Source organism: Budorcas taxicolor, chromosome 18 (assembly GCF_023091745.1).
Source record: "Budorcas taxicolor isolate Tak-1 chromosome 18, Takin1.1, whole genome shotgun sequence".
In the NCBI taxonomy this organism is placed as follows: domain Eukaryota; kingdom Metazoa; phylum Chordata; class Mammalia; order Artiodactyla; family Bovidae; genus Budorcas; species Budorcas taxicolor.
The window spans coordinates 40,567,094-40,585,675 of NC_068927.1; the positions used below are offsets into that span (position 1 = coordinate 40,567,094).

General features: G+C 42.6%; 1 protein-coding gene across 1 annotated transcript in view; it reads left to right on the top strand.

Annotated features, from left to right (window-relative positions):
- The first annotated feature begins 536 nt into the window (after window positions 1-536).
- Window positions 537-18,582, top strand: part of PKD1L3 (polycystin 1 like 3, transient receptor potential channel interacting) — an 81,016-nt gene continuing 62,970 nt past the window's right edge. Inside the window, 5 exon segments of the mRNA XM_052656753.1 lie at window positions 537-828; window positions 1,646-1,768; window positions 4,199-4,315; window positions 15,607-15,656; window positions 17,284-17,532. Of these exon segments, the coding sequence (XP_052512713.1) occupies window positions 537-828; window positions 1,646-1,768; window positions 4,199-4,315; window positions 15,607-15,656; window positions 17,284-17,532 (831 nt within the window).

Consider the following 18,582-nt stretch of genomic DNA (forward strand, 5'->3'; position numbering starts at 1 on the left):
TTTGTATTCATGCTTTCATCAAATATTTATTCTCTGGCTTTTACGATTATGTAAGAGCTTTAGGACAGAGTTTATGCCTAGATTTGTGTATAAATGTATTTAAGAAGTAATACAATAATTTAAATCAGTTCTAGGGGGTCTGCAAGAATGGTTTTCTTTTTTAAAAAAATACGAAACTAAACTTTTAGCAACACTGGCTTAGATATTCATCACCCTCTATGCTCTTACAGGTTTGATTTAGCAAATAAAGGGCTATTACGATATTGCAAAGCTAAAGACATAGCCAGTTGTGTAGACACAGGTGGTGCTGCCCCAGCTATGAGGGCCTGTTGCTTTATTGATCCCTAGCATTTGCTTTCAGCCTGTAGGAACGCCACCTGGATCCTTAAAACAAAACCTCTTGTCTCCTTGACAAATGACTCCCTATTTCCAAAAGAATAATAGTAATAAATAAGATGAGCCCACCAAGAATATATTTAAAAGAGCAGTCAGCTGCTGAGCCCCAACACTTTTCATGCTCACAGTTCGCAGTGAGAATGTTCTTCAAAGGAAGAACCTGGCTTTGGTTATACATCACAACAGGTTTTGTTCTAGGGAGTGAACTCCACGGCCCAGAGCAACGCGGAGGGAATAATTGTTTTCAGCTGAACAGCTTTCGGTGCAGCTTTGAGGGAGCAGAACGTTACTGTCATGCTCAGGGAGGACACCTTGCTTTCACCTGGAACCAGGAGGTTCAAGATCTCCTCTGGGACTTTCTGGAAAAAGAAAAGTGGTGGGTCGGGGGAAATTTAACGTTGCCGAAAAAACACCAAGAAAAAAACCATCCAGGTGAGGCTCTGAGGTTTAGTGTTCACATACTTTTCCTCTGAGATGAGAGAAGGAAAGAAATGTGACTTCTTCTCCTTTTGTATGCAGAGAAATCAGTCACTTTGTTACCATTGTTCTGAAATGTCTCTACTTTTGTGCTCCAGCCTTTCATTTGTCTGTGTCACAAAATGATGAGATTTTTTTTGTCTCAGACCCTATCAAAAGTTAATTTACCTGCTATTTGACTAAAAGTATTGTACAAGATTCTGAAATGGTTACTTTTTTCCTCCTAAATATCTATCATTCTCAGCCCCATGCTTCCTGACACAGAAGCTTAGAGAGAAATTATTTGCCAGTTGCCTTTCTTACACAGATATTTTCAAACTTAGGCACAATAATCTTAGGGTCTTAGAGAAAAGCTCAAGGCATTATTACATCATTGGGTCTTTCCTGGTGGCTGAGATGGTAAGGAATCTGCCTGCAATGCAGGAGACCAGGTTCAATACCTGGGTCAGAAAGATCCCCTGGAGAAAGGAATGGCAACCCACTCCAGTATTCTTGCCTGGAGAATCCCATGGACAGATGAGCCTGGTGGGCTACAGTCCTTGGGGTCGCAAGGAGTCGGACACCTTCGTTGATGTCTAGATAAGTTAATACGAAGCCTTGTGATAACACATCATATGAAAAAATAAACAGTCTATAATTTGTGTGTGTCAGGGGGTAGTCCTAAATTTCCAGCTACTGGAAGCTAGCAAAATTTGGTGTTCATACTTTTTTTTTTTTTTTTAACTGTTCAACTTTTGAGTATGAGGCTCATCTGGGTCTGGTCTCCCTGCAGCAGATGTCACAGCCTGCCCAGCCACCAAGCCCGCCAGATGCGTCTACCTGACCAGAAGTCACAATCAGACCTCATCCAAAGAGGGCTCTTGCTCAGCGAAGCATTACTTCATTTGCCAAGCTGGTAAGTGATGAAGTTACATGCTGCCAAAGACCTAATTCTTAGAAACTGACTCTTAATAAGGAGAGCATGTGAGAGTATTAGATAGAGTCTGTGAGCTTGGACCGTAACGACTTCCTCCTGCAGCCCCTCTGGTCGTTGAGCAGGGTTGTGTGTTGATGGTCCCTTCATTTCTTGACCTGGATAGAGTGTGCACCCCCCAGTCCTTTCAGCACCTGGCCTTTACTGGGAAGAACAAGAAGCAAAAGAGGAGCATAGAAAGAATATGGTGGATTATAGGGGAGCTTGTTATCAATTCAAGGTTTGCTTCTTCAGAGGTAGGAGGTGAGAATTAAGGGGTAGTTGGGTTTAGTTTGGTTTGGTTTTCACATTAAGCAATGTTCTTCCTGGTAATAGTTACATAAAGCACTTATATTGTAGCTCGGTGAATTCTCAGAGGCCTTATGATGTCTCAGACTGTCTAGGTAAAAGTTCTGTTCTACTTTTTTTAAAAATCACAAATACATTCTTATTAAAATGTACAGCAGCTATGGATGCTTCATAAAACAGAAGACATTGCAATATTTTTCTATTACAAGGGAAAAAAAAGATCACCTTTCTCAAATACTGGCTATTGAAAGGACCCAGTATTTCAAGTTTACATACTTCAAGCAGCACACCTCTCCTCCTTCACCCTGTCAAGCTCTTTGTGATATTCTTGTCTCTTTGCCGTGATGGCATGCTGCTGTCACCGAGGCCAAGGTTGTGAGCCTAGTCTCTGCAGAAGTCAGGTGCTCACATGTTGCATTCTCACAAACTGCATCTCTAGTACTGGCAGTCATCTTACAATTGTGAACTGATTTTATCATCACAAGAGTTTATTTCACCCAACCCATCTCCAGGATTGGAAAGGCAGCCCCCTAATAGAGTCTAAACGATGGTGATTATTCATCCACTTGTCGCTCTCCCAAGAGAGCTTTCAGACATTCTCAGCTACTCTTGGTTTTGGAGTGAAAATGCGTTTCCTAATATTATTTTTCTTGTACTTGCAAGAGACTTCTGCTATAGAACATAGAATGTTTCTGCAGAAGGAAATCTTGGACAAAAAGAATTCCATTTATCCAAGCCAGTTCTGCAAATTCTGGGTCTGTGTGCCAATAACTAGAGGAAGTATGTCACCACAGTGGAAAGACTGCACTCGAGAGCCGGGCTTCCTGGGTTCACATCTTGTTTCTCCCACCCTGGACAACCGACTCATCCTCCATGGAGCCCAGTTTCCTTCCAAGGATTGTTATGAGGATGAAGATAATACAAATTACATAGAATATTAGAACAATGCCTGGTATTGGCTGCCAGATTAATAGAGACACACAGACATTATGTGAGGCCCGAGAAAGTAAGTACTTTCACCTTTAGAGCCAACCAGTTTATGAAAAGTGAGAGAACTGAAGAACATGTGAAATGGTGCCATGGGAATGTGATCATCAAAATTCAGAATTAGGAGGCTACAGGATAAACAACTCAGGTTTTACAACAAAGACATGACAAGATTGAGGCAGAGAATGAGGAGGAAGTGGGAGAGGGCCACTTAGGAGAGTGGAAGTGAGAATAGACCAGGGAAATACTGTGATTACCAGGCAGTACCCTCAAAGGCAGACCCCTCATGGTTCACGATCTTGAATTTAAGCTGAGATGCAGTCAACAAGGTTACGTGATTTCTCTAGTTGTGGTCAGTAGCATGATAAGAAATAGCAAATATACAAAAGGGGGCATGTTCAAGAATGCTGTTGCCCACCTTCTGAACTTCTGTCTCTAACAGTAAGAATTATTGAATACAAGGGAAAATCCTATGCTTAGAATGCAGCTTCTTAAGAATGAACTTAATTCTCTGTTCACACTGTTGATCAAGTTGGTGCATTTTGAACTGTTGAATAGTATAAGGGGATGTGACTGTTGTTCTTCAGTTGCTGCTGCTGCTAAGTCACTTCAGTCATGTCCGACTCTGTGCGACCCCATAGATGGCAGCCCACCAGGCCCTGCCGTCCCTGGGATTCTCCAGGCAAGAACACTGCAGTGGGTTGCCATTTCCTTCTCCAATGCATGAAAGTGAAAAGTGAAAGTGAAGTCGCTCAGTCGTGTCTGACTCTGTGCAACCCCAGTTGCTAAGTCATGTCCAACTCCTTGTGACCCCTTGAACTGCAGTATGCCAGGCTCCTTTGTCCTTTACCATCTCCCTGAGTTTGCTCAAATTCACGTCCATTGAGATGTACCGTGTTCCAGAGCAAAAGACTTACTACAGAATTTCTACCTTGTTGTTCTTTGGAAAAACAGCAGGATAGTTATCTTTAATTTGTCTTTTCTTGATGGTCACGTACTTGCATGTAGTGATTATTTTATAGACTTCCAGCTAGAGTTTTATCCAAAACGTTAACTTCTGTATTGGCCTCCAAATAGATGCCTTTTCAGACCAAGATGCCAATTATGAAAGAACTGGAAACAATTCTCATTCACATGGGAAGCTCAAGAGGACAAAAAAAGAAGTCATAAGACCGAGAAGCAAAGTGACCTCAGGTAATGTAACATCAGTTGCTGCCTTAATGGATGCACAAGACTGAATTAATGCTGAAATGTGTTGTCATAGCAAGGTACTCAGTTCAGTTCAGTTCAGTCGCTCAGTCGTGTCTGACTCTTTGCGACCCCGTGAATCGCAGCACACCAGGCCTCCCTGTCCATCACCATCTTCCAGAGTTCACTCAGACTCAGGTCCATCGAGTCCGTGATGCCATCCAGGCATCTCATCCTCTGTCGTCCCTTTCTCCGCCTGCCCCTAACCCCTCCCAGCATCAGAGTCTTTTCCAATGAGTCAGCTCTTCACATGAGGTGGCCAAAGTACTGGAGCTTCAGCTTTAGCATCATTCCTTCCGAAGAAATCCCAGGGTTGATCTCCTTCAGGATGGACTGGCTGGATCTCCTTGCAGTCCAAGGCACTCTCAAGAGTCTTCTCCAACACCACAGTTCAAAAGCATCAATTCTTCGGCGCTCAGCCTTCTTCACAGTCCAACTCTCACATCCATACATGACTACTGGAAAAATCATAGCCTTGACTAGACGGACCTTAGTCGGCAAAGTAATGTCTCTGCTTTTGAATATGCTATCTAGGTTGGTCATAACTTTTCTTCCAAGGAGTAAGCGTCTTTTAATTTCATGGCTGCAGTCACCATCAGCAGTGATTTTGGAGCCCCAAAAAATAAATCCTGACACTGTTTCTACTGATTCCCCATCTATTTCCCATGAAGTGATGGGACCAGATGCCATGATCTTCGTTTTCTGAATGTTTCACTTTCATCAAGAGGCTTTTTAGTTCCTCTTCACTTTCTGCCATAAGGGTGGTGTCATCTCCCTGTTGGAGGTTATTGATATTTCTCCCAGCAATCTTCATTCCGGCTTGTGTTTCTTCCAGTCCAGCGTTTCTCATGATGTACTCTGCATATAAGTTAAATAAGCAGGGTGACAATATACAGCCTTGACGTACTCCTTTTCCTATTTGGAACCAGTCTGTTGTTCCATGTCCAGTTCTAATTGTTGCTTTCTGACCTGCATACAGATTTCTCAAGAGGCAGGTCAGGTGGTCTGGTATTCCCATCTCTTTCAGAATTTTCCACAGTTTATTGTGATCCACACAGTCAAAGGCTTTGGCATATTCAATAAAGCAGAAATAGATGTTTTTCTGGAACTCTCTTGCTTTTTCCATGATCCAGTGGATGTTGGCAATTTGACCTCTGGTTCCTCTGCCTTTTCTAAAACCAGCTTGAACATCAGGGAGTTCACAGTTCACGTATTGCTGAAGCCTGGCTTGGAGAATTTTGAGCATTACTTTACTAGCATGTGAGATGAGTGCAATTGTGCGGTAGTTTGAGCATTCTTTGGCATTGCCTTTCTTTGGAATTGGAATGAAAACTGACCTTTTCCAGTCCTGTGGCCACTGCTGAGTTTTCCAAATTTGCTGGCATATTGAGTGCAGCACTTTCACAGCATCTTTCAGGATCTGAAACAGCTCAACTGGAATTCCATCACCTCCACTAGCTTTGTTCGTAGTGATGCTTTCTAAGACCCACTTGACTTCACATTCCAGGATGTCTGGCTCTAGATGAGTGATCACATCATCATGATTATCTGGGTCGTGAAGATCTTTTTTGTACAGTTCTTCTGTGTATTCTTGCCACCTCTTCTTAATATCTTCTGCTTCTGTTAGGTCCAGACCATTTCTGTCCTTTATCGAGCCCATCTTTGCATGAAATGTTCCCTTGGTATCTCTAATTTCCTTGAAGAAATCTCTAGTCTTTCCCATTCTGTTGTTTTCCTCTATTTCTTTGCATTGATCGCTGAAGAAGGCTTTCTTATCTCTTCTTGCTATTCTTTGGAACTCTGCATTCAGATGCTTATATCTTTCCTTTTCTCCTTTGCTTTTCGCCTCTCTTCTTTTCACAACTATTTGTAAGGCCTCCCCAGACAGCCATTTTGCTTTTTTGCATTTCTTTTCCATGGGGATGGTCTTGATCCCTGTCTCCTGTACAATGTCATGAACCTCATTCCATAGTTCATCAGGCACTCTATCTATCAGATCTAGGCCCTTAAATCTATTTCTCACTTCCACTGTATAATCATAAGGGATTTGATTTAGGTCATACCGGAATGCTCTAGCGGTTTCACCTACTTTCTTCAATCTGAGTCTGAATTTGGTAATAAGGAGTTCATGATCTGAGCCACAGTCAGCTCCTGGTCTTGTTTTGTTGACTGTATAGAGCTTCTCCATCTTTGGCTGCAAAGAATATAATCAATCTGATTTCAGTGTTGACCATCTGGTGATGTCCATGTGTAGAGTCTTCTCTTGTGTTGTTGGAAGAGAGTGTTTGCTATGACCAGTGCATTTTCTTGGCAAAACTCTATTAGTCTTTGCCCTGCTTCATTCCGCATTCCAAGGCCAAATTTGCCTGTTACTCCAGGTGTTTCTCGGAGAAGGCAATGGCACCCCACTCCAGTGCTCTTGACTGGAAAATCCCAGGCAAGAGTAGGCTGGTAGGCTGCAGTCCATGGGGTCGCTAAGAGTCGGACACGACTGAGCGACTTCACTTTCACTTTTCACCTTCATGCATTGGAGAAGGAAATGGCAGCCCACTCCAGTGTTCTTGCCTGGAGAATCCCAGGGACAGGGAAGCCTGGTGGGCTACCATCTATGGGCTCGCACAACGTCAGACACGACTGAAGCGACTTAGCAGCAGCCAGGTGTTTCTTGACTTCCTACTTTTGCATTCTAGTCCCCTGTAATGAAAAGGACAGCTTTTTTGGGTGTTAGTTCTAAAAGGTCTTGTAGGTCTTCATAAAACCGTTCAACTTCAGTTTCTTCAGTGTTACTGGTTGAGGCATAGACTTGGATAACTATGATATTGAATGGTTTGCCTTGGAGACGAACAGAGATCATTCTGTCGTTTTTGAGATTGCATCCAAGTACTGCATTTCGGACTCTTTTGTTGACCATGATGGCTACTCCATTTCTTCTGAGGGATTCCTGCTTACAATAGTAGATATGATGGTCATCTGAGTTAAATTCACCCATTCCAGTCCATTTTAGTTCGCGGATTCCTAGAATGTCGACGTTCACCCTTGCCATCTCCTGTTTGACCACTTCCAGTTTGCCTTGATTCATGGACCTGACATTCCAGGTTCCTATGCAATATTGCTCTTTACAGCATCGGATCTTGCTTCTATCACCAGTCACATCCACAACTGGGCATTGTTTTTGCTTTGGTGCCATCCCTTCATTCTTTCTGGAGTTATTTCTCCACTGACCTCCAGTAGCATATTGGGTACCTAATGACCTGAGGAGTTCCTCTTTTGGTATCCTATCATTTTGCCTTTTCATACTGTTCATGGGGTTCTCAAGGCAAGAATACTGAAGTGGCTTGCCATTCCCTTCTCCAGTGGACCACATTCTGTCAGATCTCTCCACCATGACCTGCCGGTCTTGGTTTGCCCCGCAGGCATGGCTTGGTTTCATTGAGTTAGACAAGGCTGTGGTCTTAGTGTGATTAGATTGACTAGTTTTCTGTGAGTATGGTTTCAGTGTGTCTGCCCTCTGATGCCCTTTTGGAACACCTACCCTTTTACTTGGGTTTCTCTTACCTTGGGCGTGGGGTATCTCCTTACCGCCGCCGTGCCTGACCTTCAATGTGGGATAGCTCCTCTAGGCCCTCCTGCGCCTGCGCAGCCACCGCTCCTCGGGTTGCTCCTCCTGGCCACTGGCCCAGCCTCGGGGTGGCTCCTCAGGGTCACCGCCCCTGGCCCCGGCCTCAGGGTGGCTCCTCAGGGTCACCGCCCCTGGCCTCGGGCGCGCAGTAAATATCCTTTACATTCTATTTTGTTTGATCTTAGTATTGCAGACTTTGCTTTCATTTTATATAGGTCTGTTTTCTTGGTATTTTTTTTGGCCATCCATCCTCTTTTCACATATGCCCAAATAAAAGGCAAGTTGTTTTTTTTTCCCCTGACAATGTTTTCCATCAAAAAAGTCTTCCTAAAATCCTTGTAAAGTCTGTCAAATCATAGTATGCTCAATTTTTTATTTTTGAAAAATAATATTTCTTTCAGTGACCTCAGTCAGTATCAGTGTGGGCTGATGATAGAGATCGCCTGACAGAACGGGTAAAAAGAGAAATTTAAAGTGGACCAAGTAATATTCTTAAGAGTAGGAGCTCACAGCTTCAAGGGTTAGGTGTCCTTGTCAACTAGCCCCTTAAGTTTCCTTTTAAAAAGCAATTTAGAAAGTGTTCTTTAAAAAACAAGAAAGAGTATTCTTGTAGAGACATTTTCTCATCTAGGGAGAATATATTTCTAAAGAACAAATGTAAAAATCAACTTTTCTGAATGCTTTGTAAATGGGTGCTTGTGAGTTAAGGGAAAATATAATGATATAATTCAGTTCAGTTCAGTGTCTCAGTCGTGTCCGACTCTTTGCAACCCCATGAATCGCAGCATGCCAGGCCTCCCTGTCCATCAAGTAAAGATGAGATATTTTGGAAAACTTAATTCTGAAATTTCTTCTGGTTATAATTAAAGCAGTGATGTTGAAGATGCATTTGAGAAGTTTGGATAAAGCTATGTCTTGAAATTTGAGTTTCAGATGGAGCAAAGCCTCTAAATTTATATACTACTTTGTATAAAGTGATTTTAACTATTCCTTTGTAAAACTAAATTATTAATTAAGTGTACATTTGATATCTCACATATACCCTTCAAGTTTATATCATCAAATTTGCTCAAAAATAACTTTTTAAAAAATGTCCTCATTGAGAAAAGAGATTGTCTTGTGTTTTTTCGATGTGTGGGCCTTTAAAAAATTTTGTGTCATTTTACTAAGTTTCGGGTAAATGCATCTAATTGCTCTGAGAATATTCGTATAGTGGGTTATCATCTTTCTTTCCCATTGTTTTTGGCTGCCCTGGGGCTTTGTTGCTGCACAGGCTCTTCTCTGGCTGCAGAGAGCGGGGGCTGCTCCTAGTGGCGGTGCGTAGGCTTCTCGCTGCGGTGGTTTCCCTTGTCATGGAGCACAGGCTCTAGGCTGCACAGCCTCTGTGGCACGTGGGCTCAGGAGTTGTGGTGTAGGGCCTTAGCTGCCTCGTACCCGGGTCCTCCAGCCCAAACCAGGGATCGAACTGGTGTCTCCTGCATTGGCAGGTGGATTCTTTCCCACTGAGCCGCCAAGGAAGCCCTGGCTTTCTTTAAGTAACAGGTGTCATTCTTGCCTTGCTCTGTACTTTCTTGTTCTAATGCTTCCTTGTTACTTTTGCCTTTATTGAAATCTTGTTTTTCAATAGTTTTTAATTCCTTATCTTCAAGAAGTTGTGTCTACATTCCTATGCCTATGCTTTTCTAATTGTCAGACTCAGGAATGACACAGTCTCTTTGAACTCTCATCTGCTTAAAGGAACAGAGTACAGGTTAATTTCCACCCCCCCCACCCTCATTCCCTAGATCTTGTTAGTATAACTGTGGGTTTTATTCAAGTTATAGTTATATTAAATAATTATACAGTGTCAACTTTAAAAGGAGAACAACATGAAAGTTGTGAGTTTAGTTTTTCTTTGGGGCAAAATGAGGACTATAGCCCAGGAGACAGCATCTCAGTTAGTTTTAAGAAACTGTGTCAAAGAGGTAGGGGGCAAGGTCAGTATATGTGATTTTGGTGAAGGGGAAGAACATGCAATCAAGCACTTTTTTTCTTTTTTTTTGCAGAAGGTTTCTGCTAGCAACAAGAGTAGTCATCACCAGGAAGGATTTTTTTTTAATATGAGGAGTGTTTTTTTTAATATGAGGAGATATCAGAATTGGGCTCATAAAATCAGTTTTCAAAAATATCTAATTGTCTGAAGACCTGCCAGTTTTTCCCAGAGCACAGAGCGCCTCATTTCTGCTCTGCATCCTGAACTCCTTTCACTGGGTGTTGAAAATCAACAGCTGCAGCTGCAGATGATTTAATCCTTATAGATGGCAGTTTGCCAGTTTGTAATTGACAAGAACTTCTCTTAAGAATAGTTTTTTCTTGCTTTTATCACAGCCAGGTATCCAACAATCCTTTAGAACTTATTTCTGTTTTAACTGGTTTTGTATTTGTCACCAACCACTTGGTACCATGACTTCACACTTCTAGTTATTAATTTCATCTCGCCTCTATTCCAGTTATTTTTTCACAGAAGAGCTATTGGTGGAGGTATCTTGGAAACTTGTGAATAATCGAAAGGAGTCTTTCTTGTGCCTTCCCAGCGTTGCTGTTCAGTTGCTTGGTTGTGTCCAGTTGTTTGTGACCCCATGGACTGCAGCTTGCCAGGAGGCTTCCCTGTCCTTCACCATCTCCTGGAGCTTACTTAAATTCATGTCCATCGAGTTGGTGATGCCATCCAACCATCTTGTCCTGTGCCGTCCCCTTCTCCTCCTGCCTTCAGTCTCTTCCAGTGTCAGGGACTTTCCTAATGAGTCAGTTCTTCACATCAGGTGGCCAAAGTATTGGAGCTTCAGTTTCAGCATCAGTCCTTCCAGTGAATCTTCAGGACTGAATTTCCTTTAGGATTGACTGGTTGGATCTCCTTGCAGTCCAAGGGACTCTCAAGAGTCTTTTCCAGAACCACAGTCCAAAAGCATCAATTCTTTGACACTCAGCCTTCTTTATGGTCCAACTGTCACATCCATACATGACTACTGGAGCTTTGACTACAAGGACCTTTGTCAACAGAGTAATGTCTCTGCTTTTTAATATGTTTCCTAGGTTTGTCATAGCTTTTCTTCCAACGAGCAAGCGTCTTTTAATTTCATGGCTGCAGTCACCATCTGCAGTGATTTTGGAGCCCAAAAAAATAAAGTCTCTCACTGTTTCCATTGTTTCCCCATCTGTTTGCCATGATGTGATGGGACCAGATGCCATGATCTTAGGTTTTTGAATGTTGAGTTTTAAGCCAGATTTTTCACTCTCTCCTTTCACCTTCATCAAGAGGCTCTTTAGTTCCTCTTTGCTTTCTGCCATAAGGGTGGTGTCATCTGCATATCTGAGATTATTGATCTTTCTCCCAGCAGTCTTGATTCCAGCTTGTGCTTCATCCAGCCTAGCATTTCTCATGATGTACTCTGCCTATAAGTTAAATTAGCAGGGTGACAATATACAGCCTTGGTGTACTCCTTTCCCAATTTTGAACCAGTCCATTATTTCATGTCTGGTTCTAACTGTTGCTTCTTGACCTGCATACAGATTTCTCAGGAGGCAGGTAAGGTGACATGATATTCCCATCTCTTTAAATTTTCCACACTTTATTGTGATCCACATAGTCAAAGGCTTTAGCATAGTCAATAAAGCAGAAGTAGATGTTTTTCTGGAATTCTGTTGCTTTTTCTATAATCCAGCAGATGTTGACAATTTGATCTCTGGTTCCTTTGCCTTTTCTAAATTCAGCTTGAACATCTGGGAGTTCTCGGTTCACGAACTGTTGAAGCATGGCTTGGAGAATTTTGAGCATTACTTTGCTAGCATGTGAGATAAGTGCAATTGTGTGTTAGTTTGAACATTCTTTGGGATTGCCTTTCTTTGGGATTGGAATGAAAACTGACCTTTTCCGGTCCTGTGGCCACTGCTGAGTTTTCCAAATTTGCTGGCATATTGAGTGCAGCACTTTCACAGCATCATGTTTTAGGATTTGAAATAGCTCAACTGGAATCCCATCACCTCCACTAGCTTTTTTTTGTAGTGATGGTTTCTAAGGCACACTTGACTTCGCACTCCAGGATGTCTGGCTCTAGGTGAGTGATCACAGCATCGTGATTATCTGGGTCATGAAGATCTTTTCTGTATAGTTCTTCTGTGTATTCTTGCCACCTCTTCTTAATATCTTCTGCTTCTGTTAGGTCCAGACCATTTCTGTCCTTTATTGTGCCCATCTTTGCATGAAATGTTCCCTTGATATCTCTAATTTTCTTGAAGAGATCTCTAGTCTTTCCCATTCTATTGTTTCCCTCTATTTCTTTGCATTGTTCACTTAGGAAGCATTTCTTATCTCCCCTTGCTGTTCTTTGGAACTCTGCATTCAGATGGGTATATCTTTCCCAATGTTAAAGGAAGATTTTCCCCAGACAATTTACTGATCTAACAGGCTTATTATTCAGTGACTCATGACAACATTCACTCTAGCAGATAGGAGCTCTGAAGAGCTTTACAAGGGGAGAGATTTTTATAGATAGAAATGAGCAGGAGCAAGGGCATTATACTGGGCATTTGCTGGTTGGTTAAAACAGGGTTGCTTCCCTTATGTGGAGCAAGGGGAGGTCTTGGAGCTCTGTTATATAAGTTGTGCTGGGCAGGTGGGTGCTGACTAGTTGAGCATGGCCTTCCTTCCCTGGAAGAGCCATTTGCTAATGTGGGGTTTAGCGTGAGTGACTCCGTCTTGGGCCTGATCTCGTTACTTTAACATCAATGAGCCATATGTTAGCAGAGTGTACAGTTAAAACATAGGATCAATTGCTATAACAGAGGCCAAAATGGTAGCTTAAGTAAAACAGATGTTCATTTCTTTTTTATTTAACAGTCTGAGGAAGAACTTTATGGCTGAAAGGATAGATCCTTGGTTGACAGGACCCAAGTGCTTCCTTGTTCTGCCATCAACTTGTAGTATCTATCTCATGTCTATAAAAGCTGTTTCTTCTTCCAGAATTCTATGTTCACATTCTAGCAAATGGGAAGGAGAGATGAGAAAGTTGAGGGATGGGAGACAGGAGGCTGATCTTTCTTTTTTTCTCCTTAAGGGCATAGCCTGGAAATTGCACCTGTTACTTCTCATATCCCATTGGCCAGAACCTGAACTCATGTCTGCACCATAGAGCAGGGAGGACTGGGAAATGTAGTCCTTAGCTGGGCTACCAGGTTCCCATTAAAGAAAGGGAAGAGAGAATAGCCAACACACTCTGCAGTGAATGTGATACAATTCTTTCCTCATAGTCTTCTCCTCAAAACTCCGTAGACATCATTCTCTTGTTTTTTGGCATTTAATGCTATAGTGGAAAAGACTAAGGCTAAGGCTAGCTACCCACCCCACCTTTTTTCCTGGTAGCCTTTTTTTACCCTATCAGATTGCTTGTAGAATTTTTTTTAATCCTATACTACAGAAATTTTCTTAGCATGCATTTAGATTGCTTTTCACTGATTTTTGCCTAGAATGTGATGTTGCATATATACATCTTTCTCAGTTCAAGAAAATTTTATTCTCTTCTACCCATTTATCCCTCTCTCATTTGCGTTGGTTTACGCCCTGAGAAATACCAGTTATCTGTGTGCTCTCCTGCTGGTTTCTACCCTCCATATCTTTCCTGTCATTCTTCTAAGTGAAAAGATGGTTTCCTATTTATCATTCTTTCTGTTGCATTCAGAGAAGGCAATGGCACCCCACTCCAGCACTCTTGCCTGGAAAATCCCATGGACAGAGGAGCCTGGTAGGCTGCAGTCCATGGGGTCGCTAAGAGTCAGACATGACTGAGCGACTTTACTTTCACTTTTCACTTTCATGCATTGGAGAAGGCAATGGCACCCCACTCCAGTACTCGTGCCTGGAAAATCCCATGGATGGAGGAGCCTGGTAGGCTGCAGTCCACGGGGTCACTAAGAGTCAGACGTGACTGAGTGACTTCACTTTCACTTTTCACTTTCATGCATTGGAGAAGGAAATGGCAACCCACTCCAGTGTTCTTGCCTGGAGAATCCCAGGGACGGGGGAGCCTGGTGGGCTGCCGTCTATGGGGTCGCACAGAGTTGGACACGACTGAAGCAACTTAGTAGCAGCAGCAGCAGCAGCTGTTGCATTCTGAAAGAACTCCTTACACTTATCCTGTGTACCACTCATTTGCCTTTTCCACCTTAGTTCTGCTCTGTGTTACCTCCAATGTGGCTCTTAATTTTTCTGTAGCATTTCTGGTGTTCTTGAAGTCCTCTAATATAATTTATTCCTCTTTTAATCTCATTCGTATGCATATTACCTTCCATTGGTTTATCTTCAGAATTTCTGTTTGGTGGCATGGCCCCCCAAAAATGACTTTGTTTCGATCAAGGATGTTAAACAGCCTCCTGAAATATTTTTCTGGATTTTGCTGTTGATTTTTAGAGCTGTCGTTTCCTCTGAGTCCTTTGGAGTCAGTTTCTGGGTTCTAAAGTGCTATTCATAGGCTCCCTTTTGGTCTTTGTTTTTTTTTCCCCTTAAGGCAAGATCTGTCAAAAGACATTTGTCTAAGACTAAGAATTGGATCACTCTTTAGTTTAGCAGCCTGTTGGTTTTATTTCATGGTCATAACCCCTTCTCAGATCAGCAGTTGATGTTCTACGTCAGTTTCCTGTTCCCAGCAAGCTGTCAGCCTAATGGCCCTACTCTGAGGTGATGTTTTTCTCAACTCTGCGTATACTGCTTTAACTTTCACATCACGGAATATTATTAAATCCAGTCTCCAGATGAGAAAACTAAGTGGTTAAGTCATTAAGTCTTCATCATAAGTCTCAGTAAAAGGCAAACCAGCTCTGGACCTCAGGTCTTTGACTCAGAATTCAGTTTCTTTAGTCTTTCTTACTTCTGTTCATCTTGATAGAAAAACAGGGCAGTTGATCCGAAGAGTATCTCAGAACCGTGTCCTGCCCCAGCAGTGGTAGCTGCGGTGATTTTGCTGCTAAACGTACATACCAGCCTTATGAACATCAAAGGGAGTGCTCTAAGAAAAGAAAAGAGGGCAAAGTGGACTTGCTGTGGTCAGGTCAGTGTGCATGGGTCCAGACACTCATGCTTTGAAAGAAATCAACTTAAGTTCATAGCAAATAAGGATGGTAATATCCAGATACTGCCTTCAAATAACAGTTTTCTTACTGGAAAAATGTGGAAAGAGAATAAAAACAATAACGGTGATCTGGTAAAATGCTGTAAATGATCATTTCCTAAAGTCTGTCAGAGATATGCTCTGATTTATTGAATAAGACCCTCTTTTTTGGTAAAATTATGAGGCCGATATTTCTGCAGTAATATTTATATTCTGGCAACTTTATGATTGATCTGATATTTTCATACAGAGGATCTGGGTCTTGGAAGAGTAAGCGAAGAGATGAGACATTAGTAATGTGATGCTTCTGCTCCAGGAATCTGGCTTTCTACAGATGGAGCAACAGTGGGAAATGAGCACTTTGGCTTCCTACATAAAACAATTTGCATTGTTTTCAGAAACAAATAATCTTCAAGCAAAATAGAAATATTTCTATCCTAAGCCTTTCCCTTGAACATAATCAACTCTTTTTCCTATAGGAGACACTCATCTTTCAACCGCATGTCACCAGCCTGCTCAGGCTAACATGGTAAGTACTTCACCACATCTTGAAATGTGGCTCCCTTCGTCGTTCTTGGTGGGTTCTGCCAGAACTCTCCTATGTCTCATAGAGGGCTCTGGATATAGTTTTCAAAGAAGGAAAGGAAAGTACTTAAGTGCAGCAAAGAATCAGGTCTGGTGGATGCTTTATTAAAGAAAATTTTAAAGCCTCTTTGGCTATGATGTTGGTATAATTATTTGTTGGTCTGTTGTTGATTTATTCCCTACTTCATTCCAGAAAGGATTTGTGGCATCTTATCAAAATATATGCTGTGCAATAACATTTAAAAAAATTTTTTTAAGGAAAAAGAAAGAAATTTGAGTGACAGGAAAACAGTGGTAGGAACTCTGCATAATCTATAAAATTTCACCTTCAAGGGACTGCTGTGGCAGTCCAGTAGTTAGGGCTCCATGCTTCCACTCCAGGGAGCTCAGATTTGAACCCTGGTTGGGGAACTAGGATCCCACAAGCTGTGCAGCAAAGCATACCCCACCCCCCGACAAAAATTTACCTTCAAGAAATTTCTCAGCCTTTTTGCTGCTGTGTCCTATATTGTCTAAATATAGATGCACATTTACTTGATCTAATATTAACTGCAAAATATGTGTTTCTAGCAGCGTGAAAGAAGGAAAATAGAGATGAAGTAAATACCCTTTAAAGCAGCATCTCCCAAGTGATGTTCTGTAAAATAACAACCAGCATTGCTTAAAAGAAGGAAAACAAACAAAGGTTTATGCCTGTAGGACTTCTCTGAGCCTTTCAGGTGCCCAGGCCTCAGCATCTACACTGCGATCACAACCCAGCCCACGCCACCGTCATCTCCCATCTAAGCTGTGCATCCGCCACCTCTTGGCCCCTTCCTGCCCGTTCCCAACCCAGCAGTGCGAGGAGTCCTTCAGAGCAGAATCGGATCACGCCCCTGCTCCTCGAAGCCCCTAGCATCTTCCCCGCTCAGACTGAGTAAACTCACCCTGTTGTCATTGGCCTGATCCCAGTGCTGTCCTCACCCCCACCCCCAGGGGCTTCCTGATCACCCCGGTCCCCACTTCTGCTCATCTAGCCTCCTCGTTCCTCAAAGCCAGCAAGCTGTGGCCTCAGGACCTTTGCACCCCTCAGCTGTCCTTCTCTAGTGCATTGGCAGCGCTTTCTCTCCCCACTTCATTCAACTGTCAGCAAGAACACCCTCTCCTGACAGCTGAGCACCCTTTCTCTTCATTACTTTTTTTTTTATGTTTTTTTAACTTGATTCAGTACACGAATCGTGTATCTGTCACCACCATGAAAATGGAGGCTCCATGAGGCAAGAACTTGGCTCATTTTGTTCACTGCTGTGTCCTTGGTTCCCCAGAACATTACTTAGCACATAGTAGATGCTTAATTATAATTTAGTGAATGAGTGACAGTAAGCACAGGAATATAAATTGTGGCTCTTAAAGAGGATAATACGGTATGCCACTTTCTCTAGACTGTGCACAGGATCTTGTTGAGAGAAATGCCTGTTAATATCGTACAGGATGTGGGGATTCTAGAGCAATTTTAGAAGCACTTGCCTTAATTATTCATCATTTAGGAAAATCATATTCAGCCTTCTCCTTTGCGGACTTTTATCTTCTAGTCCAAGACCCTGTGCCATCATCTCAGCCCATTTCCTTCAGCGCCACCTGAAGTCACACCGCAGGGGGTGTCAGTCACGCCGGCACCTACCAGCAAGCCTCTCCCTCTGACACCAGAGCTCCCCGGGCCTGGATCTGTAACACGTGCTGGAAAAGCTCTGGAAGAAATAACTTCAAGCCCCAAAGAGGACTCACACCCAAGCGTCTTCACCAGTCACCCACAAGTACCCTTACAGAATGCACCTGATCAGGTGAGTGTGGAAAACTGAAGTCACAGCCAGTCACCCTTGTGACCCTGAAAGAGCCCTTTTTTACCCTTTCCTTCTATATGGTGATGCTTCAAGAAGATGCTGCTAGGAAGGAGCTGTTTTCACCCTTTACCCCTGAGCAGAACATAGGAATGCCTGACAATGATGGGGTTCAGGGCAGGCTGCCCCAAAACGTGCCACTGTGGCAACCTGGATTATCTCAAGCTGAAGACAGTTAAGGCCCAACAGACTCAAGAAGAACTTTTTACCTCCCACTTCACCGCCTGAAAGAAATTAGATTAGGAGCTCGAACCAGGAAAAGAGCTATTAATGTTACCACAATCAATTTTCTTACATTAGAAAAACTTCTCTACATGGTGTGACAAGCATGCATTTACCAGACCTTTCCCCTTCCCATCTTTCTGTGAATGTCTTCCTCCACTCCTAAGTCCCAGACCCCTGGCCCCTGGCTCAGGATGGGATCTGAACCTCAGTGGCCTGTCTGTGAAATTCCCATCTTTGGGACTCCCATACATACGTAATTATATTTGTTTCTCTCTTGTTAATAGGTTTTATGTTGGCTTAATTATTAGCCCAGCTGAAGAAACTGGAAGGGAAGAAGGGAAAAGGTTTCCTCTCCTAACAGACAAGCCTGTATCCCAATTCAGAGCTAAGCAAGTCTATGGAAATATTCCACAATGGGTTTTATACACACTTCAGGATTTAATGTCTTATTATTTAATGATATTCTATTTAGTGCTTCAGGCGAGGAGGAAGCCTTATTCACCTGCCCCACTTTTTCAGGAGCAGCAAACCCTTCTGACAGCTCCTCCTACTCAACATCTCAACTCTTTTTTTAATCTTTCTTCCCCCTTTGCCCCAAACCTTAAGATAAAGCAAAGCCGTCGTGACAATTTTGACTGAAGAAAATTATCCTGCTTCTACCCATTTTTTTTTTAAACACAAGCTCTACTTACATGCAAACATTTCCCTGCTGAAGAGGAATCCTGTTTGCTCCGAACCTGCACTCAGTGTTAATGGAAGCTAGATGTC